General features: G+C 35.4%; 1 protein-coding gene across 1 annotated transcript in view; it reads right to left on the bottom strand.

Annotated features, from left to right (window-relative positions):
• LOC131431777 (clavesin-1-like) overlaps nt 1–23,521 on the bottom strand; it is a 53,640-nt gene that overhangs the window by 29,439 nt on the left and 680 nt on the right. The window contains exons 2-3 of the mRNA XM_058597656.1: nt 8,789–8,883; nt 8,360–8,513 (exon numbers count right to left, since the gene is read on the bottom strand). Of these exons, the coding sequence (XP_058453639.1) occupies nt 8,360–8,513; nt 8,789–8,883 (249 nt within the window). The remainder of the gene's footprint in view (nt 1–8,359; nt 8,514–8,788; nt 8,884–23,521) is intronic.

The following is a 23,521-nucleotide window of genomic DNA, read 5'->3' as shown; positions in this document are numbered from 1 at the left end:
TCTGTAGTTGCTGTCTTCACAAAAAGTTGTTTGTAATCAAATGGTGCTCCTTTTGATGAAAAATGTTGCTAGAGTGGTCCTCATTTAGATTGAAATCTGAAATATAACTTTCTTAATTGAACTCAAAAACGATTTTAGTGTACAATAAAGTTTAAGGAAATTTTATTTTGAGCAACTTTGCTGAAAAAAGCACCTCTCTAGCTTTTCATTTGATCGAGTTACATTAATTTTTCCGAATAAAAGTAGGGTGGATCCTGAAAATTCATTTTTTTTTGTTCTAACTTTTTTGTGAAACGTTCTACTGAAAATTTATCTTCAGAAGAGTTGTTGTACTAATCATTGCGCACAATTTTGTTCAACCTATCTATTTCATATGAGCTACCAATAAAAAGAAAAGTAGTCAAGCTTCAAATATCAATATTCATTAGATGCCACCCAAAATTCAATAATAATCCAAATGAACGAGAAAATAGGAGCAGTTGAACAGAACTAAAAAGAATTTCCTAAAGATAGACAAATTTTTCAATGTTTTCTTTAATTAAATATTGTTAATCTGTTAAGCAGTTTGTATTTCATTTTTGATTGGAGGGAGGGAACACTGTATTAGGAGAACTCTCCGTTCTTTTATGTATCAGTACTTTGTATGAAAATGTTTATTTTGTTTTCGTCTTCTACTATTTTCTCACTGACTTTTATAAATATTGAATTTAGGGTGCAAGGTTAATGAATATTGTATGTCGAGTGCTAAATATATATTGGAGAATGTTAGAACATGCTTTTCTGTAAAGTGTGTTTCATATAAATTTAAGGGAATTTAAGTTGTGACTAATAATTTTTCTAATAGTGTTTTGATCATACTTTTAAATTTTGTTGAAATTGGTTCCTCATATTTTCACATATTCGAGATATTGATACTTGAATATGTAGTATTTTGAGGTTAAATTGTTCAAAAACTTTTTAGTTTGTGAACTTAAAAATATGTAATCATTGAGAAAAATATATATTTTGATAATTTAAATATAATTGTAGAACATTTGAAAATTCTAAAAATTTCATTGAAAAAAGTTATTTTTTTGAGGGTCTCTAATAAACAATGCATCATACCTCGATACCAATGCATTTTAAAGTTTTCTTGTTTTAACATTGTCTACAACTTTTTCAAAGGCGTAAATTCTCTATCTCGTATTGTGTGCAAAATAATTTTTTTAACTCACTTGTAGGTGGATTAATGACAATTTTGAGTATACTAAAAGAAGCAGACTATATCAAACAGAAATTCTTTTGAAGACATAAAAGATCGAAAATCAACCCCTGAAGCACAAATAAAAAAACGCGTGTTTTGACATGATTGGGACCACTGTGCAGTGTTTCGAAGAGTTTCAAAAAAACTAATTATTGAGTTATTAATGGTTATCTCATACTGTTGGAAATTTTATCCTGAATTGCTGATAACATTTCTGATAGCATGAAGGAAGAATTGTGTTGTTGCATTTAGTACAAATCGAGATATTCACGATTAAGTTCTACCCATTCTTCCACAGGACGAATTTTGTAATGGCGCCCCATAGTAAAGAAAGACGTATTCATCAAACCGTCAAACTTTTCCTTCTGTTTTTTATTCAAATTACCAATCCTACACAGAAGTTTTGCATGGGGGACTTTCACAAAAGTGCTACTAAAATTAAAAGTATGATATTAAAAAAATAATTTGAAAAAACCGTTTTGATAAGAAATTTTGTCTCAAAATTGGCAATTCCCTATAACAGTCCATCAGGGTTCCAGAAACTATCCTTCGAAAGCTTCAGCAGCTTACAAAAAGTCCCTATGCAAAATTTGAGCCAAATCGGACCATGGGAAGGGAACGGTCAAAGTGTTCTGATATCCAATTCCGGAAAATCACCCATGACTTTTTCGAAATCGACCAAATTTTGTTGATACCAGACGCCTTAGAAATCCTGAAAAGTCGAGGTTTGGTGTCATTTTTAAAAAAATAATAATTTTTTTTGAACAAAAAACTTATCTCTGGGACTGTCTGACATTTTGTTTGAATTATAAAAATATGAATTTTAAAAATAAAGCCGGGTTTGCATATAAAAACGACCCTCAAACAGAAATAAAATTGATATAAGCTGTTTAAAAGGGTTCGTATTGGAGATGATTTTTTAAAAAATTGAACCCTTTAACTACCAGTATAGTTATGAACTGTATGGTTTGTAGAATAATGTCACCTGTAAAGCTCATAATTTTTTTCTGTGATACTTATCTTTTCAAATGACGCAATATTCTACTTGAACAGAATTTTACGGGCTCCTAGTATAATTCGCACTTGGCTAACAAGTGCGACTGTATTAATTTATATGCACCATTTACCATCTAAGCAGATATGTGTTTCTGTGGTTCAATCTATTAATTGACTGGCTTTGCGATGTAATGTTTCTCGGTTCAAGTTGCGCAACTGCTGTCGATTTTTATTTTTTTTCATTTGATTCAAGCAATGTAATTTTTAAATCACACAATTTTACATGTTCTTGAATATATATTTACGTGAAATACGACGCTCCACTTATGTGCATCTTATAGGAAGTAAAATCACAAAAAAATTTCGAGCTCGCACAAAATAAATTTCGATAAATTTTCGTATTTATCGCACATAAATACGAATATCACATCAAATTCAGAAGAAAATGTTTATTTTAGCGCTTAGTGGATAGCGTTTTAAGAAAATAAATTCCATTTATTTTCACAATATTTTAATTTCCTAACTATTTCTCACTAATGTCAGAAATAGTAACATACACAGATACTAGTAGTGGGAGGAAAGTGCGGTGCTATCTCTATTGTACTAGTACAGGTGAATCATTTTACATCTTCCAGATAACTCATTTTGCTAAGTTATATTTAAATAAATGGTAACTTGGAATGCTTATATTTACATATATTCTTAAACTTTCAGCTACCGTTAGTTTCCATCGGTTAGATCAGGGGTTCCCAAAGTGGTCGATATAGACCCCTTGGGGTCGATATCCTTTTTGCGGGGGTCGACGTAAACAAAAACTGACTATGGGGGTCTACGAGGTCTAAAAATCGACCCCCTATTGTTTGATATAAGTTGATATTTGAAATATTTACGCTAAAAAAGTTGTGTTTATTTGACTATCCGCAGAAATTGGTAAGTATTTTACAAGCAAGCAAGAAATTGAATTTTCAAAGGAATTGAATTTGTTGATGGGGGTCTGAGAACTAAATTAATTTTAGTAAAGGGGTCCATGACCTAAAATAGTTTGGGAACCCCTGGGTTAGATGTTTAACCTAAAATTTTAATGTGATTCGTTGTAAGCTCATAATTTTCTAAGCATGTTCAGCTATTTCTGACTTGGAAAGATAACCTTATCTAATTTTATGGAAGCTTTAGAAATTTCTCCGAAGTTCGCTTTGTTCAAATATGATCCGGATTTTTTCAAAATATCTTTATGGTCTTTTGTAGATCCTAGTATTGTTCTTACGGAGTACCAAATCCAGACCAAAATTTTTTAGTTTGGTTTTAGGCGGATGTGTAATATCATGGCTGAAATCTATTAAAACTATTTTTAAATTTTCTGATGGTTGGGTTTTTTTTATCAAAAAATATTTGAACTGATTGCTCCGAATATCCATTGAGCTTTCCAATATCCAGAATGGATTTTTTCTCATTTCTTACCGCATTTTCCCCAAGGGATAGGTTATGCATTCAATTAATCATATGGTGAAAAGCTGATTTTATGCTGATGAGAATGATTAGAAGTACATATAACGTATAATACTTTCCGTATTAGTTAGCTTTCTATATATCAAAAAAGATAGGTTTTCCGTCTTCCTCGTGATGAGAATGTCTAAAAAGTCTGCTATTATTTGCTTCTTCACAAGTGAATTTAATGCTTTTGCGCACGTTATAGAAATATTACACCTCACTATGTATTTAGTCGGCATTTAATCAAAATGATGAAATTTCATAACGTCTCATCTCAGAAGCATATAAGAAATTGGAAAATACCAATGAAGTCCTCATCAGTTGAATTCATGTGGTAATTAATTCTACTATATCGACCTTCTACTAAACAATGCCGAGTTTGAAGAAAAGATGCCAGTATTTATAAAAATTCAGCTCGTTTAAAATTATTGAAATTCATAATTTCTTGCTCAAAACTTCATTATTGTCCAATTTTTCGATAGAGTCAACTTAAAACTATTAAAAGCTGTTGATGAAGACTACAAACAGTTATAAATGCTAGTATATTTTATGTTTGAATATAATAAATGTAACAAAAATTGTTGTTAAGGCAGCACTGCTCAAAGCTGACTTGTGCATTGCGCTTCATTTCTGCTTTCGAAAGCTTTGTAGTATTAGGCAAAAAAATTTCGTTTTGCACCCTGATGTCAATCCTGAGGCACTCCTTACTTATGCTATATATTTAGCTTGAAAACAAATAATGATTTGCGCCCTCAGTAGAATTACATAAAGTATTTAAAAAGATGTCCACCATGCGCCCTGGAATTAGGTTTAAAAGCGCCCTTTTCAATTCTCCTACCGTGATTCTGCGCCATTGAGTCATTCCTAAGGCACCCTTACAAATTATCCTTAGTTAGCTTGAAAACAAATAAAAATTTACGCCGTCACTAGGATTATTAAATGTATTTGAAGTACTTTCATCCTTCATTCCTCCATTTCCTATCGTGATTTTGCGCCGTGGAATCATTCCTGAGGTGCCCTTCCAAATTATCCTAACAAGATGTTATTTATTAGGCTTGAAAATAAGTAATAAGTTGTGCCCTTAGTTGGATCAATTAATGTACTTAAAAATACTTCCATCCTGCGCCCTGAAATCTATTATATGGGTCGCCCTTTTCCATTTTCCTTTCGTGATTCTGCACCCTGGAACTATTCCCAAAGCGCCCTTCAAAATTATCCTTACAAGATGTTATTTTTTTAGTTTGAAAATAAGTGACGATTTGTTTTGATAGTTGGTTCCTTCCTCTTTAATTGAATCAGTAATTAACTAAATTTTCAAAAAAAAAAAATTCTTGGTTCCTGAGAAGTTGCAGTTTCATGAACTGGTTAGTCACTGACTAACTGTGACTAACCGCTACTACAGCACTGGTTGTAGTAGCGTATTGTTTTTTAACGGCCATATGAATGCTGTTGGCCTTTGTTTTATGGAATAATGGACGTGTTTGATTGAATTTTAACAATTTTTCAGCACATTCTAGAAGTGAGTAACATTAGCAAATCTCTCCAACAAAATATGAGTCGCTTCAAAAGAAAATAAATACCATTTAATTCCACCATAATAAAATAAAATCTTCATTTTGCCACTGATGTCACGAAATATTTTCAACTTTCATCAGCGTATCAGTTCTTAGTCTGATACACTGATAAAGCTACCTACCTACCTGCACTTTCTTCAAATCTTAGTAACTCAAAAACCGTTGCTTGTACAGAAATGGTGTCCAAGAAGAAGTTGTAGTATTGAAAATTGCGTTATTGCAAATAAATCGCGTAACAAGTAGCATACATTAAGTTCGCGTAAATTGAGGTTTTAGTGTTTATAAGTTCGTTTTTTTAAAAGGAAAGAAAAATATTGATATGATTCGACGCATAATGTGTCAATGTCAGGTTGCTGTCAGAGTAAGCGCGAAATGCGGAGCGATTCAATGCGATGCATCGCATTCAATTTGACAGGTTTGCTTGGATCCAATGCACAGTGGTTCAAAAACGTAATTTCACGCTCTTAATTGATAACTGATAGGAACGTGGTTTTTCAGGTACAGTATCTTCAGCAAAGTTACTCAGAATAATAGACACCATCTTTTGCCATTTTATTTTATGTGATTAATCCCCCTAAAAGTGAGATACAGATATTATTTTAGTTCATGGCCAACATAGGGCCTAAGTTACTTCGACAAAGTTGTTCAGAAAGTTATTTCAATCAAATTTGCTGAAAATACTATTCTCATAACTTGAGTGTAATTCATGATATAATGTATTTTCTGAAAAGGGTGTCCTAAAACCAGTTTTTGTAGAAAAACACATATATATTCAATTTATATGAGTTTATCATGTTATAAAAAGTTTTTCATCATTAAAAACTACACAACTTTCTCAAACATACTATGCTGCTATCATTTCAGTTCAATGAAATAGAGCAATCTTTCATGTTTTTTTTTACAAAATTTCAACTTGTCTATCATCAAAAGGCGCAGAAAGGTGCATATGAGACTACTAACATATTAAACTACTTCAAAAAAGCTTTCATAGCATGGTTGAATTACTCGTCTGCGATCGTCTGCAGGCGAGATATGTTCTTTTCAAATATCCTTGTCCTTGGCATTTGCAATGATAAGGTTCACTTAATGTCAGATCAGATTTCAGTACATATTCATTACTATGGTACTTGCCACAAAATATGATTTTTTTCACATCGAAGTCTATAAATTGAATAGTTTAGTAACTATTTTGTCACGACGTTAAAAAAAAGCAATCATCAAATCGAATTAAGTTATGTCATCTTCTGGCAGAGAAAAGTATGATCAAAACACATTTTTTTGTTATTGATATTTATTTTATGATAGCTGACAATGTTCTTAACCAGTTAAAAAACTCTTAGCATCGTCCGACAGATTCTTCTTGGACTGTTTTGGTCATTCACGATTATTTGTAACCAAAGGATCCGATGAAACTAATAACCAATTCATGGAATCCCGATTCGTAATTCGTATAATACTCTCGAAATCTGCATGAAAGAAACTTTTTAATCATTGTGAACAGTACAATATAGCAAGCGTTTATAGATCTTCACTCCAATTGATGAATGGAGGATATTTGTCCGCAGAGATTTTCTATAGAAAATCTTACCAAAAAATGACATAACGTAATTCGACATGATGATTGCCATTTTTAAAAGTCGTGGCTTCTTATCTCACTTTCAAAAAACGTCTGACAGTTTCTTTCAAAAAAAGTCTGTAATTATTACTACACTTTTCTATTTGTAGACTTCAATGTCCATGAAAATTATTTATTGTGAGAGTTACCATGGTAACGAATATATACTGAAGTCTGATCTGATATACAATGAACCTTATCATTGCAAATTTCAGGGACAAGGATATTTGAAAAGAACATATCTCGCGTGCAGACGATCGCAGACGAGTAATTCAACCACGGTATGAAAGCTCTTCTGAAGTAGTTTAATATGTAAGTAGTTTCATCTGCAACTTCCTGTGCCTTTTGATAATAGACAAGTTAGAATTTTATTAAAAAAACATGAAAAATTGCTCTATTTCATTAAACTGAAATAATAGCAGCATAGTATGTTTGAGAAAGTTGTGTAGTTTATAATGATGAAAAACTTTGTATAAGATGAAAAACTCATATAAATTAAAAATATATGTGTTTTCTTACAAAAACTGGTTTTAGGACACCCTTCTCAGAAAATACATTATATCATGAATTACACTCAAGTTATGGGAATAGAACCTTCAGCAAATTTGTTTGAAATAACTTTCTAAACAACTTTGTCGAAGTAACTTACGCCCTATGTTGGCCATGAACTAAAATAATATTTGTATCTCACTTTTAGGGGGATCAATCACATGAAATAAAATTTGCCAAAAGATGGCGTCTATCATTCTGAGTAACTTTGCCGAAGATACTGTACCTGAAAAACCACGTTCCTATCAGTTATCAATTAAGAGCGTGAAATTGCGCTTTTGAACATGGACCAATGATCGCACGCGCGTCTTGACGCGTACGCTCCGACAGCAATCTGAACATCCTTCCACTACGCCTACTGAGATACTGGAATATGTATGTTTGAATATGTATCTTTCTATTCATTTGCGAAATTCAAGCCTTAGATTTTTCAGGAGTGCAAAATAGAACTACTATTGATATTTAGCTGTTCAACTTGAATTGCTAAACCGACGCGTAGCGGAATCTAATCAGTCTTTTCTAATGAGTCGGATGTAATAAGTAGCCTTAAAGTACTTCACTCTTCTCCATTCAAGTAGAGCAGGATTAGTGATACAAGTTAAACTACTAGGTAGCAATAGTGATTCTATTTGAGCTGATAAGTCAAGGGCCAAAGTGATCGTAATTATAATCTATCTAGCTCTTATTAAGATTCGAGTACTAGGAGGGCACAGAAAAAATATGAATAAACCTTTTTCATGTTTTTTAGTGTGTTTTGACAAAAACAAAATAAAAAAAATTAAAATAGAATCACCCTCTAAATAACTTCCGTACTAGATTCTGAAGGTAACAATATTTTACTCGCACTGGCGAGGCGTAACGCAGAAATACAATTACACCCTAAGATATACTTACTGCCCACCTCCAGTACTACTATCCGACAGCCGTGCTGGTCCCGTAGCGGTTGGAAATAAATCAGTCCTTCATCGTACACGTGCTTAACCGTGTTGGGAAGTAAGTCGGCGCAAACTTCGGAGTTTTTCTGTTTGAACTGATAGTAGCGCTGCATCTGGTGCGGATAGAAAAAAAAACATTTAAAATGCAGTCGATTAGGTTCACGCCGAACGTAAAATTAGTTCTCACAGACAAACAGACATAACGGGTTCGTGTTCTCTATTGTTCTAGGGTGCGAAGCAGTTTGACTAATTATTAAGTGCAGTAAACAGCCGTGAAGTTCAATCAAACGAGGGCATCAAATTGCATGCGTTTTTAAATTAGATAATTAATTGTAGTTCTAAGTGTAATATTTATTTACATGCAACTAAAGAACGCGATAATACTTACCAGGGCAAAGGTACTATCCGGGTAGTATTTGCAGGGCCGCAGGAATTTGAGCAGGAACGAGTCATCCTCGATCGGAACGCAGAGCGATTTTTCTTCTGTGAATGATTACATAATGAAAACAGTTCAGAGATAGCAACGATTAAATTGATTTCTTATGAATGTAAAGCAATCAACTTGTTCTCCTAGTGGTCTTTTTCTCACGTATTCCGTACAACTCAATAATAGCGCTAGGCAAACCGGGGTTGATCAAGGTGATCACGATGGTATTATTATTATTTTTATTATAAAATCATACATTAAACGATGAACATGAACTTGAAGTTATTTATTTAAACCTAGCACTTGATCGTGTTCAAAGTGTTCTGAACGGACAATTTACACAATGAAACATTCAGAATTTTTGAACATTTTGGGTTATTCCACTTCCTCCTCGAAGTTAGTTGATTTTTTTGAAGTCTTCCTTGTACCGATTTCTTTTTTGGTTCACGAATATGAGTTTTTTTGTATAAGTGTGTAAGTAAATAATTTTAACTAACCATAAAAACTTTATGACCCTATGTACGAAGTTGGAAATCGAACCCACGGGAGACTGCATGAAAGGCATCGGGGTTACTCGATCGTGCTACACCCGTCCCCTAAATAGTTCAATAACTATTAAGCAGTTAAGTAATTGCAGATCCTAGTGTACGTGAAGTCTTGTTATTAGAATGATTCATTTTCAGTAGTTGGGGGAAGATCTGTTCAATTATGGATCAGAGGTTGAATTGAATTTTCCAGCATTGAAAATGAATTGCCTATTGGCTACAAGTGAAGTGGACGAAAAACATATTATTTCATCATGAAATTCAAGACTTTATTTAATATTTTTCGAAGTAATAAAATTTGTTCCCATTTTAAGCGTAGTTATTGGATACTCCTTTTCCTATTATGCGGAGAATACATGTCGCTCCCTCTGTATACCACTTCATGAACTTTTTCTTAGAACAAATCAAATCCAGCCAAAATGGAACTTAAGAAATGGCAACAGACATTTTGTTAGATATTCCTGCAAAATACGATAAACTCGTTCTTTTTTGTATGAATGCACTGGATGACAGCTTTGAAGCGCTTCATATACTGCAAACTCATCTCGACTAAATTTAAAGTTAAGTTTAAAGTTTCGATCAACGCTTGATCGTAGCTGATCGATTTAATTGGGTCTTTTTTACGCGTAAATTTTGTTGTTGTTGCCAAATGTTTTCAAAAATTCATGATACGTCGAAATCGGTTGTTATCTGGACAAAAAATTGTTTGAAAAACATTCAATTGGGCTTTCATTTTCAGATTTCCGAAATCGAAAATGTTTTTTTTTATTTCGAATGTCTTAGGAAAGCCTGAAACGTCAATATCTGGTGTAAAATAAAGATATTTTTTTAAAAAAATCTATAATAAGGATTGTATCGAAAAATAGTTAGCAACATTGATTATTGAATGAAAAAGCGAAAAAAACATATTTTGACATCAGTTTGCGATATATTGTAGAAAAATTACATTTTCATGCATTTTACTGATTATAATGAAGAAAATCCTAGTTTCTGTGAAACGCTCGCACTTTGGACTTGACATTCTTCATTAAATTCTGCACAGTTACTTTTGTGACTTTCCTGGTGGCAGCTGTCCAGTTTTTTTTAACTCCTGCATGTTTTGGGACACTGTACCTTCCTTCCGAAAGTGCCGCTTGACAATTGCCCAATACCTTACAATTGGCCGAAGATCCGGGCAGTTCGGTGGGTTGATGTCCTTTTCCACGAATTGTACATTATTTTTTGACAACCACTGTAGAACGGAGTTGGCGTAGTGTCTTTATTCTGTAGAATCCGGTTATACAGTTTTCGGGCTCTTGTTTTGGCCTGAACTTGCTGTACCAGGGACTTTTTCGGCACCCTCTGTTTCTTGTACGTTTTCAGGGAGTTCCGAACTTTGATCCGTTGAATCATCCCGATCCCGATGGTATTGAACTGCTTGGCCAAATCCCGCGTCGACGCCGATGGGTTTTTCCTGATGTACTCAACCACTCTTAAGTCCCGGTCGGGCTGGCTGGTACCCGTTTCCCTACCGGATTGGGGCAAATTCTTAAAAGGTCTTACCGAACCGAAAGGGTCTTACCGAACTTCTCGATAATATTTTTGACACTGGTGTGGTGCACTTTCATCCGTTTTGCAATTTCAGTTGTACGTGACATCACTTTCTGAGCACCAAGTGTGCAGAATTTTCTTTCGCGTTTCCGGATCAATTCGACTCATCATTGAAACGATGAACCGTACCGCAACTAATCGATTGCGCAGCTGTTATTGACATGTAAATAAACATGTCACCGCAAAACACGCTGCTAAAAATTAAGCCATTTCAGAATAATAACTGTTTGAATGTTGCTAACTACTTATCGATAGACTCCTTAGTCTGTCTGAGAGTTGAATTCAAAATTTTCAGATAACCAGATCTTGGTGCTTCGTGCATTTCTAAGACAAAACAAAAAAACCGCAAAACTCTTAAAAAAACCACGTAACTTTGGAAATCCGCGTAAAAAGCCGATTAAAAAAGGCCTCAGTGTATTTTAAATCCTACTGTCAATAGCTGTGCATCCTTTTCTTGTGAAACAGACTCTGTGAACTTCGATCAAAATTTGAGAGAGTGATAAGTTTTGATTGTGAATATCTCTTGTTGTATCTAACGAATCAACATAATTTTTGCTACATGCCATCGGAAATATGATCACAATTTTATGATAAAATTTTCAGTTGTGTGACGTAATTTCAAATAATTCAAAATTAAACTTTTCTGAAATGTTTGGTGTAAACGAGTATCAAAGAGGATAATTCATAAGGCGCGTTTGCCTTTCTCGTATTTTTAAAGCTCATAGCTCAGTGATCTGCACGGAACGACCGAAATTAGCTCTGCGTCTAATTCGTATTACTGTTTTTGAATTAGTTGATTTTAACAACAAAATTTCCAAAATAACTATAAAATTAGTTAAAATTGAGAATTTACTTTGCTGAAAAAACTCTTATTTTTAGAGAATGTGTTTAGTTGGCGAATATTCTGGACACAAACCAGCAATATTTCAATCCAGTACAAAATTCTCATTGACAACAAATTTTGTTATTAAAATCAGAAAATTTGTTTCTATTTATCTATCACCATCATTACTGAAGGACAGAACAAAGAAAACAAAAATGAAATTGGTTCATTAACAAGTTTATTAGCTAAAAACTAATGAGAAGTGTCAAAGCAAAACAATCCATTAAAAAGCTAAAAGGGACAGTCTTGTTGAAACTGCTTGCAAATTGTTTTGATGTTTTTCGCATGTGTTACGATATATCCATATATAAATTTCTAAACCGATATGTAAAAATGACGTAAACTGTTAGTGGAAAGTGCATTTATTCAGAATTTGTGCGCATTTAAAGCGATTGTGCGTAATAATGTTTTTACGGGGAACAGTGAAGTGAGTTTCGAATATTGCACTCTAATTGTACATGTCAAATGATGTTTTTTGTATCTTCCAACCTTCCGGGCTACGCCGTCCGGTGTGCTACCTGAATTCGGTTTATGCTTTCCGAGTGCTCAAAGTTTTCAGTGAGAGAGTCGATTTCGCGAAGTCGAATGAAGAAAACAGCGATTTAGAAGAAAAATTTTCAAAACGAAGTTTATGTTTCGCTTATGTCTTTTTCTCCAATACAACATCGTATTTATACCTGCCAATAGGGACCGTGCACGATAACAAGTAGCGCCATTAGTGGCGAATAGGCGAAAAAGCTCTACCATAGCTTTACACTGTTACCAAATGTTCACGCTGAATAAAATAGTCAAAAACCCGTTTTAATACAACATAGTGTGGTAATGATCCTTTTCTCACATCAATCATATTCTCATATATAATACTGTGGTATACTATTAAAATATTTCTCTCCGATTCTTAAAATAAACCAAAGAGATTGTTTGTGCATTAAATAGTATAACCTACAGAATGAATCAGTTCTCTGACATCGATGAAAAAACGAAGTGAGTTCCACTATTGTAGGTATTTCGGGTACTAGAACCCGAGAACGTATAATCGAAGTTGGTTCGTATGGCCATCAACTAACATGATTTTAATTGCAACCGAAAATATGCTTAATTTTTGGTAGGAGCATAAGATCATTCATTTGAACCTAAGATTAGTAATACCGGACTAAGTGTAAAAGTAAGTGAGATCCTTTCTTGAGTGTATGACTATTTAATGCCGTCGTTATTCGAGATTCGGGAATACTTTCGAGAGCAATTTAGAAAACTTTTTACTTTTTTCGTTTCGACTCTTCAAGTGACGTTACATAATTTTTAACACACTTTACCTTATCGTTCCGGAACCGAAAGTCGGATCCGGATGAAATTCAAGAATTCCGTGTACAACCATGAGACCTTTCATTTGGATCTAAGTTGGTCAATATCGATTAAGTCATTTTTAAGAAACACACACACACAGATAGATTGCTCAGCTCGACGAACTGAGTGGAAAGGCATATGACACTTGGCCAATTTTTACTAGCCGATTTTCAAGTGATTGTATAACCTTTCTATATGACAAAGGCAAAACAGTTCAGCGTTTCAATAAAATGATTATTTGTTGTTAGCTTCGTGACTCGTATTTTCTATATACGTCAAACTGGCTACTCGTGAGATTGCTAGCATTTTCACGATCACAATTTATTTTCTTCCTCCATTCTAAGAGTATGGACCATCCTGCGAATTATTTGAACTTTTAGTTAAAATTTGACAGTCGGGCAGTTATTTTGTATCGACTAGCTAAATTTATCTAAAACTGTGGCCTATTTCAAAGTTTGACGGATGGAAAGTTATTTGGGCCTATTTTGCTCTGAAAATAAAGTAATAGCAAGTGGTTTAATAATTGCAATTCAGCGAAAGTAAGAATAACTTTGAGATAAACTTACTTCATTTAAAAAATATTTAAACATTCAGTAATAGCCGTTCAACCGAGAAGGTTGTGTATAGAAGCGTACAGTTTAATAACGCTGGTTGGTTTACACGCGTTAAATACGACAACGGTTGAACTACAGGTAGAAACCTGTTGGCAGCAGCCGTTAAAACGTATAGTCGTGCTGCATAAGAGAGCCCTAGTGCTGGGCCAAGCTGGTGAAGGAAACAACAAAGGGCGTTTCCCAAACTCTACCCAGGCCGCAATATACAGCCACAAGTGCTGAGCAGGAGAGTGCAAAGGCACATCGAAGAGGAAGAGTGCAAAGGCACATAGAAGCAGGAGAGTGCAAAGGCACACCGGTGCGAAGGCACTTCGGTGCAGAAGCATATCGGTGCGGAGCACTAGGAAGAAGGAGACAAGACAACTCGGTCTTTCCACTGCCATACAACACGCAGGTATACACCGGTGACCTGCGCGTGTTACAGCTGGCGAAGACGAAAGCAAATCGGAATTCGAGTGGTGCTGGATGTCAGGTAGCAGTAGCATCACATCCAACAATCAGCATCCAACAAGAACATCTAGAGCAACGAGGATCTACACGGCAGTGCAACGGAGATAGACAACAATTTCAAGGTAGAAGTTTTTTCTTTTCCTTTTGATTGAGTACTGTGTAGTGTTGGTTTCAAATTTTATTTTAAAGTTTAGTTAAAAATTTTAATGTAATGGATGAATCCATGGACGTAAATCCTAGCATGAATCCGATACCCCCACGAACGAAAAAATATCAGGAGAGCTCTTCTGGGCCTTGGATAGTCTTTTTTAGACGTATATCAAAGCCATTAAACATTTTTCAAATTAATAAAGGTTTGACATCACGATACTCTTCAATCAAAGAGATCATAAAAGTAAATAACGATAAAATTCGTGTTGTGGTAAATAATTTGAAACACGCGAATGATATTGTCTCTTCGGAACATTTCAATAAAGAGTATAAAGTTTACATACCCTCCAAAGATGTCGAAATTGACGGTGTTGTTACCGAAGCGAGTCTTTCGGTAGATGATTTACTCAAGCATGGTGTTGGTCGTTTCAAGAACTCTATGCTTGAGGGTGTGAAAATACTGGAGTGCAAACAACTGTACTCAGTAGTTCATGAAGAGGAAAAAAAAGTTTATCGCCCATCAGACTCGTTTCGAGTGACATTTGCCGGGTCTGCGTTGCCGTCCCATGTCTATGTCGATAAAATTCGCCTCCCTGTTCGGCTTTTTGTTCCAAATGTAATGAATTGTACGATCTGCAAAAAATTCGGCCACACAGCTACTTACTGTAGTAATAAACCAAAATGTATTAAGTGTGAAGGGCCTCATAAAGATAATGATTGCAACAAGGAAATTGAAAAATGTATTTATTGTGGGAATAGTCCTCATGATAATATTTCAGTATGCACTGCATTTAAAGTGCACAAAGACAAAATTAAGCTTTCTTTAAAAGCACGGTCTAATATGAAGAAATGCTTAAAACGGTCATTGATGTCCCTCCTTTGGAAACCGAAAACGGGTTTTCAAATCTAGAGGAACCAGAGGACTCTGACTCTGACGAAAATAGTGAAGGTAATTCGTTTATCACTACCCAAGGGTCAGTTAAGAGAAAGAAGTCTTCCTCCAAATTACCAAAAAAGACACCTAAAATTTCATCTTCAAAAAAAGATCCCCGTGTTAAACAAAAAAAGTCAAAACCAAAGACTGTGCCTCCTGGTTTGTCAAATTCACAAACCAATCCAGGATCTAGTACAGAAAAAGATAATAATCCAGTGGGCTCCATTTCACAGCCACCAACAGGATTACTGAAGTTTTCGGAAATTGTTGAATGGATTTTATCAGCATTCAAAATATCTGAACCCTTAAAGACCCTCATAATGGCATTCCTTCCAATAGCTAGAACCTTTTTGAAGCAGTTATCAGCTCAATGGCCAATTGTCTCAGGTTTTGTATCTTTTGATGGATAATTTATCACCCGTCGCAAATGATACAATCACTGTCCTGCAGTGGAATTGTCGAAGCATCATGCCAAAACTTGATTCATTTAAAATATTATTGCATAGTCAAAAATGTGATGTATTTGCTTTATGCGAAACATGGCTTACTTCAAACATAGCTTTAAATTTTAATGATTTTAACATTATACGTCTCGATAGAGACTCTCCGTATGGTGGAGTGCTTTTGGGAATTAAGAAATGCTATTCCTTTCATAGATTAAACATCCCTTCAACTTCTAGTATAGAAGTTGTTGCTTGCCAAATAAACATTAAAGGCAAAGATATTTGCATAGCTTCGGTTTATATTCCTCCAAAGGCACAAGTTGGACAGCAACAGCTTAATGAAATGGTTGAAGCTTGGGTTGACACTTGGGTCGAGACGAACGGTTTGTTGTCAGATACTCAGTTTGGCTTCCGTAGAAATAAAGGGACGAATGATTGCCTTGCATTACTTTCGTCTGACATCCAAATTGCCTTCGCTCAAAAGCAACAAATGGCATCTGTATTTTTAGACATTAAAGGAGCATTTGATCCAGTTTCCATTGATGTTCTTTCAGACAAGCTTCACCAAAATGGACTCCCAGCGGTTATAAATAATTATTTGCACAACCTTTTGTCAGAGAAACACATGCATTTTTCACATGGCGATTTGGCAACACTCAGAAATAGTTACATGGGTCTCCCGCAAGGCTCATGCCTCAGTCCGCTCCTCTATAATTTTTACGTAAATGACATTGACAGCTGTCTAGTAACCCCATGTACACTAAGACAATTGGCAGATGATGGCGTGGTTTCAGTTACTGGACCCAAAGCTATTGATCTGCATAAACCATTGCAAGATACCTTAGATAACTTGTCCGATTGGGCTGTTCATCTTGGTATCGAATTCTCTGCGGAGAAAACAGAGTTAGTCGTCTTTTCAAGAAAGCATGATCCCGCGCAGCTTCAGCTCCATATGATGGGAAGAATGATCCAACAGGTTTTAACTTTTAAATACCTCGGGGTGTGGTTCGATTCCAAATGCACGTGGGGAGGACACATTAGGTTTCTGATAACAAAATGCCAACAAAGAGTAAATTTTCTTCGAACAATAACAGGATCTTGGTGGGGTGCTCATCCGGAAGATCTAATAAAATTGTATCAGACAACGATACTTTCAGTGATGGAATATGGATGCGTTTGCTTTCGTTCCGCTGCAAACTCTCATATTATCAAACTGGAGCGAATTCAGTATCGTTGTTTGCGAATTGCTTTAGGGTGCATGCATTCGACACATACAATGAGTCTTGAAGTTCTGGCGGGAGTTCTTCCATTAAAAGATCGATTTTGGGAGCTTTCATCACGCCTGCTAATAAGATGTGAGGTGCTGAATCCCATGGTAATTAATAATTTCGAACGACTAGTCGAGCTTCGATCTCAAACAAAATTCATGACAGTATATTTTAACCATATGTCACAGGAAATCAACCCTTCAAGATATATTCCTATCCGTGTCAGCCTCCTAAATGTCCCTGACTCAACTTTATTTTTCGATACATCCATGCAGCGCGAAGTGCGTGGAATCCCGGATCATCTACGTTCGACGGAAATCCCAAAAATATTTTCAAGTAAGTTCAGGCATATTGACTCTGAGAAAATGTTTTACACGGACGGATCGCGAATTGAAGAAGCGACAGGGTTTGGTATGTTCAACAATAATGTTTCGGCCTCATTTAGGCTTCAAGAACCTGCATCTGTTTATATAGCAGAGTTAGCAGCAGTTCATTATAGTTTGAGTGTAATCGTCACATTATCTCCAAACCATTATTTCCTCTTCACAGATAGTCTGAGTGCAATTGAAGCCATTCGCTCAAACATGACTGGCAAGACTGAACCGTTTTTCCTGGGCAAAATAAAACAGTGCCAGAACGACATATTGAACAATAATTATCTAATCACTATAGTCTGGGTCCCGGCTCATTGCTCCATTCCTGGCAATGAAAGAGCCGATATTTTAGCCAAACGTGGTGCTATTGAGGGTGAAATTTATGAGCGACCGATTGCTTTCAACGAATTCTATAGCTCGTCTCGCCAAAGAACACTTGCCAGCTGGCAAGCATCTTGGGATAGAGATGATCTGGGTCGGTGGATGCACTCAATTATTCCGAAAATATCGACAAAGGCATGGTTCAGGGGACTGGATGTGAGTAGAGATTTCATTCGTGTGATGTCCAGACTCATGTCCAATCACTACACGTTAGATGCACATCTCCTTCGAATTGGGCTCTCCGAGACTAATCATTGTGCTTGTGGCGAAGGTTATCGAGATATTGATCATGTCGTTTGGACATGCGTGGAGTATCGTGATGTCAGATCTCAACTAATAAATTCTTTGCGTACCCAAGGTAGACTATCCAATATCCCAGTTCGAGACATTCTTGCTTGTCGTGACCTTTCATACATGAAACTTATTTATCATTTCATAAAGAAAACTGGAGTTTCAATTTAATAAAGGCCCCTTTCAAGACTTAGTTCTGATCCCAGCTGCGTCCATGAGTTCAACCAATAGCTAAATTAGAATAAAAATAATGTAATGATACAAACAAACTCGAAACAGTTTATGAAATTATTAACAAAATGTCTGAAAATAACAGCTTATTTTATAATTTATAGAAGTTAATCGTTTGGTTCAAATAATATTTCCGAGTAGATTTCATAATTAATGACGAGTTACCTAAGATGATATTTAAGTAATAAGAGAATATGTTTTAATAAATGCAAAACGTTGTGACTATGTTAGAATTAAATTAGGATAAGAATATTATGTAAAAGTGATGCTACGGCGAAGAAAAACTTATGTAAACTGCCTTAAGAAATAAACGTATTTATGAAAAAAAAAAAACGAACAAAATTTGGGAATTTTGTTGCGTATCCAATAAAGTCCAAATAAACGATATAAATCAAATCAAATTAATAAGTTTGTACGTTTTTCGAAAATTATCATCATAAAATAAAATAGTTTCATTTGTTCAGGTTTAAATCTTTAGGTTGTTTGTATCTAAAACTGAGCTTTCAACTAACTTTGAAGTGTAGAGAAGTTTAGTGTATCTTCATCAATATCAACTTTATTTTGTACTTATTATGAAGACCCTAGAAACGTTTCATTTTTAATGTTATTGTGCTCGGTCGTGTCTTGAATACAACCCTCTAATTTTTTCGGTGATTGAGCGCCATATAGCTGCAAATGGCAGAAACCAATTCAACCATTTATGTTGGTTGAAAACAACGTTTTATTTCTCTAATTCAACTAAAAAATTAGTTGAATGGATATGAAGCGTGCCTTAGCTAAGAAATGACAGCACGTTTAATTGGTGAATTCAACTAAAAAAAATAGCCATTTCAACAAATATTTTATTATTATTATTAAGGGAATTAGAATTAAAAAATCTAAATTAGCAAAAGTAAGATTTTTTTAGTTGTCTCAAAAAATAACTAACTAAAATCAGAAAATCAACTAATTTTTCGCCAAAATGCTGATTTCGGTCTTTCCGTGTGTGAAAGGATTTATATAATCTAACTACCAATAGAATCGAAATTTTCCAACTTAAACGTGTATAGCAAAAGTATTGAAGTATTTCAATAGTACACTATTGAAAAACCTGTCTCATTTGACCCATGTCAACACCAGCCAATCAGAACGGGTTCTGAGGAAGATAATAAAATATCTGTTGCTGTATAACAAATCGTTCGAGAAAAATGTTCCGAACAGTGCTTAATATCGTAGTTAGTTCCACAATTCGGTCCTTCTGAAAGGCAGGAATGAATCCCGTACAGCATCCTGATAGTTTCTTCCAATGAAATGCAAATCCGAAATGAAATAATCGACATTAAAAATTTTATGTGCTGCTATTTTTATAGCCGTTAGGAGCGCCCATTAGTGAAAAAGCTACAAATTAAGTCACGTAAAAAGAAACCTCCTAAAAAATTGGATCAGTTTAGATTCTACCGCCACTACGAGCAGATGTATTGTGTGTAGTCTGCAAAGCTAACAGTTCGGCTGAAAAGTTCGTATCGTTTAATAGAAACACACATTTTTTGGCCAAAATTCGTTTCTATTATTCAACATAATTGCTATCAGAGGCGATACAGCGATTATAGCGATCTTCCAACTTTTCGATACCATTTTTGTAGTACGATTTATCCTTTGCCTCAAAATAGGCCTCAGTTTTCAGCGATTACCTCTTCATTGCTTCTAATTTTTTTTACCAGCGAGCATTCTCTTGAGGTCTGAGAACAGGAAAAAGTCACTGGGGGCCAAATCTGGAGAATACGGTGGATGAGGGAGCAATTCGAAGCCCAATCCGTTCAATTTCAGCATGGTTTTCATCGACTTGTGACACGGTGCATTGTCTTGATGAAACAAAACTTTTTTCTTCTTCAAATGAGGCCGTTTTTTTTTAAATTTCGTCCTTCAAACGCTCTAATAACGCTATATAATAGTCACTGTTGATGGTTTTTCCCTTTTCAAGGTAGTCGATGAAAATCCCAAAATACAGACGCCATAACCTTACCGGCCGATTGTTGAGTCTTTCCACGCTTTGGGTTCGGTTCATCGCGTGCAGTCCACTTAGCTGACTGTCGATTGGACTCCGGAGTGAAGTGATGGAGCCATGTTTCGTCCATTGTTATATATCGACGAAAAACATTGGTTTTATTTCGATATAACAGCTCCAAACACTGCTCAGAATCATCAATTCGTTGTTGTTTTTGATCGATTGTGAGCTCACGCGGCACCCATTTTGCACAAAGCTTTCTCATATCCAAATATTCGTGAATAATATGTCCAACACGTTCCTTTGATATCTTTAGGGTGTCAGCTATCTCGATCAACTTCACTTTACGGTCATTGAAAATCATTTTGTGGATTTTTTTCACGTTTTCATCGGTAACAGCCTCTTTTGGACGTCCACTTCATCAAAAAGTAGTGTTTCATCAACACACGAAATTCCTTTTTTTCCATTTTTTTCACAATAACAAAAGTAGCTTAACTCAAAATGCAATATCTTACAAACTAATAATCAGACAGCTGTCAAATTTATACACGTATCTTTTGAAACTGAAAATGGTATGGATTTAATTCTAGTGGCGCCCTCTCATAGAAACGATACGATCTTTTCAGCCGATCTGTTAGTTTCGCTTCCGATAAGAGCGATTACGTCACAGCTGATAGTCGTTTGCATTGGTGAAAAAACAACAAAAAGAGGACAACGGTGGAGAGCATCACACAAAATCAGCCGTTATAATGGCTCTAAAAGTTTTTTAAAGAACTATTAGGATTTCTTCTTCGCAAATCGAAGGTAAATATCCTCAGTTTAGTACACATCTAGAACAGTTAGATAAGATTTGTGCACTTTTCGCTGTGTGAAATTCACAGTAATCTAGATGAAGTGAAGTTTTCTTTGTTTTTGCGGAAAATGTGAAAAAGGGGAATGCTGGCATAGTTCATACAATTGATCAACTATTTGATATTCGGAAGTGTTAAGGAACATTTAAGTTGTTTTCGTTTTTACAACATTTAGTTATGTCTCTGACATTACCCACAAGCCTTTTTAGATTAAATTTTGGAGTAATTAGATGGGCTGATTCTGCATAATGTTCTCCATCGTTGCTAATTTTCGTTATACTTTGCTCCAATGTAAACGACCAGCAACAGGATGACGCAATCGATCTTCTGTGAAGTGAAACAGGATCTGGGAACATCCCGCAATTGATTCAATACTGCACTGAATTCTCGATCCTGGAACTGGAACTGAGTTCTGGACGTGAAGGTACGAGGACAGCAATTTTCTTCTACCGGGGACGGGTATAGTGTGATGGGTAAGTCGATGCCTTTCACGCAGCCCGCCTGGGTTCGATTCCCAACCCCGCACATAGGATCAGAAAGTTTCTCTGGCCCGAAGAGGCGAATGACCTTAAGGTTAAAACCTCTATAATCGAAACAAAAAAAAAGTTTTCTTCTTTGATACTCGTTGATACCAAACATACAGAAAATTTTAATTTTGAATTATTTGCGATTATGTCACACAACTGAAAATGTTATCACAAATTGATGAGCATATTACCGATGACATGTAGCAAAAATTACGTTGATACGTTAGATACAACAAGAGATATTTGCGGTCAAAAACTTATCACTCTCTCAGGGACTAAATTTTGAAATGGCGTCCCATAGTAAAGTAAGTCGTATTCACGATAAAAAAACAATTTTAGAACCGCGCAAATCCGTTAATAGAAGAAAAGTAAAGATATTATCATCATTCTTTAGTTACTATATAGAACGTAACACTTGAATAATTTGTATGAAACTTGCATGTTTGTCGATGCAGCAACATGTAGATTGGCATTCTTACAACTATTCATATTTAAGCGCTTGTGGGGTGGAGTCCAAGGTATTGAATTCGGCCAATACTTCGGGACTAAGACCGATTGTGGAAGACAAATTTACAAAGAAAGATGAACCCCAAAATTAGGAGCCTAGATAGTGGTAAGAGATATGTTGCGGCTCCTGTTTGAGGAAAAGTGAAACTTTATTGCAACATACAATTGCTCTTCGGTAAGCACAAAATACTTCAATCTATTACTCAATCCGGATTTTTTTCCTATTCAAAATATTGATTGAAGATCTGAGTTTGCTCTATATTTTTTTCCCGCCATTTCTCATACCAGACCGGAGCGGAATGAACCGGTTTATGATGTTGGAAACTCCGATCTGTCACTGCTAATCAATAACTCACAGTTCGTACATGGGCTCACCATTGAACTCGACATCGGTAGCTTTTCCGCACCGCACTCCAACATGTTTCTTGAATGTAAATCAGGTGATTTTAAGCGCTAAACGAATGCAGAATATAATCATAGCAGGCGTGCTCTTGAGATCAAACACAGACGGCTGTGGTGGTGGTGGTTGTGTTACAACCAAGTTCACTGTCACTACACTTTCGAGCATTGATTATTGAATATTGCTCCGGTCCATATGGAAACGGATTTACTGTTCATCCGATAGGCATATAATAATTTTGATTAGCATTGGGTTTATGCTAAGTCATCAGTGCATTAGCAGTTTATGTTGGAAATAGTACAGAATTTAGAGCATTTGTTGCATAAAACGCTGTTCCAGGAAGTTTTAATTGAATTGTGAATGGTTGAACAACTGACAATTTATTTTACATTGCTTCTACAGACGTAGAATTAAACCATCGATTTACATTGTACTGGAACAAGCATTTTCCGGTTGAGTGTTCGCAATTATTTCTTATTTAGCTACGTTGAAAGTTGAAATGTTGACCTCTGAAAATCTTTCGCTTTGTTTCGGAGCGGCTCAAGCTGCATAGGATTCACGCGATGTTTTTCCCACCTTCTTCCACGATCAGGTTAATAAGTTAGCTTCCTCTCCCTTCCTCCAAAGTAAGAAAATAGCTACTTTGTTCTGAATAAATTGCAGCAATGTTTTCGATCTGCCGTTGTTCGTTGCACAGAACAAAAACTAAAGCTAATGCCAAATGTAAAAGGCGAATGTCATAACGTGATTACAGAAATCGATCGAGTGATGGTTAAATAAATTATCTCTACAAATTGTACCCGCTTCTGTCCTGACTAGAATTTAAATCACCACCTTCCGGAAATTGTATTTGACGTGAACCTCGCGGACTGCACACTCACTTCCTTTCACTCTGCACTATCAATCGAAGGTTTCTTTTTTTTTGAA

Source organism: Malaya genurostris, chromosome 2 (assembly GCF_030247185.1).
Source record: "Malaya genurostris strain Urasoe2022 chromosome 2, Malgen_1.1, whole genome shotgun sequence".
NCBI lineage: Eukaryota > Metazoa > Arthropoda > Insecta > Diptera > Culicidae > Malaya > Malaya genurostris.
The sequence above is the reverse complement of the archived record's forward strand: the minus strand, read 5'-3'. Positions and strand labels throughout refer to the sequence as shown.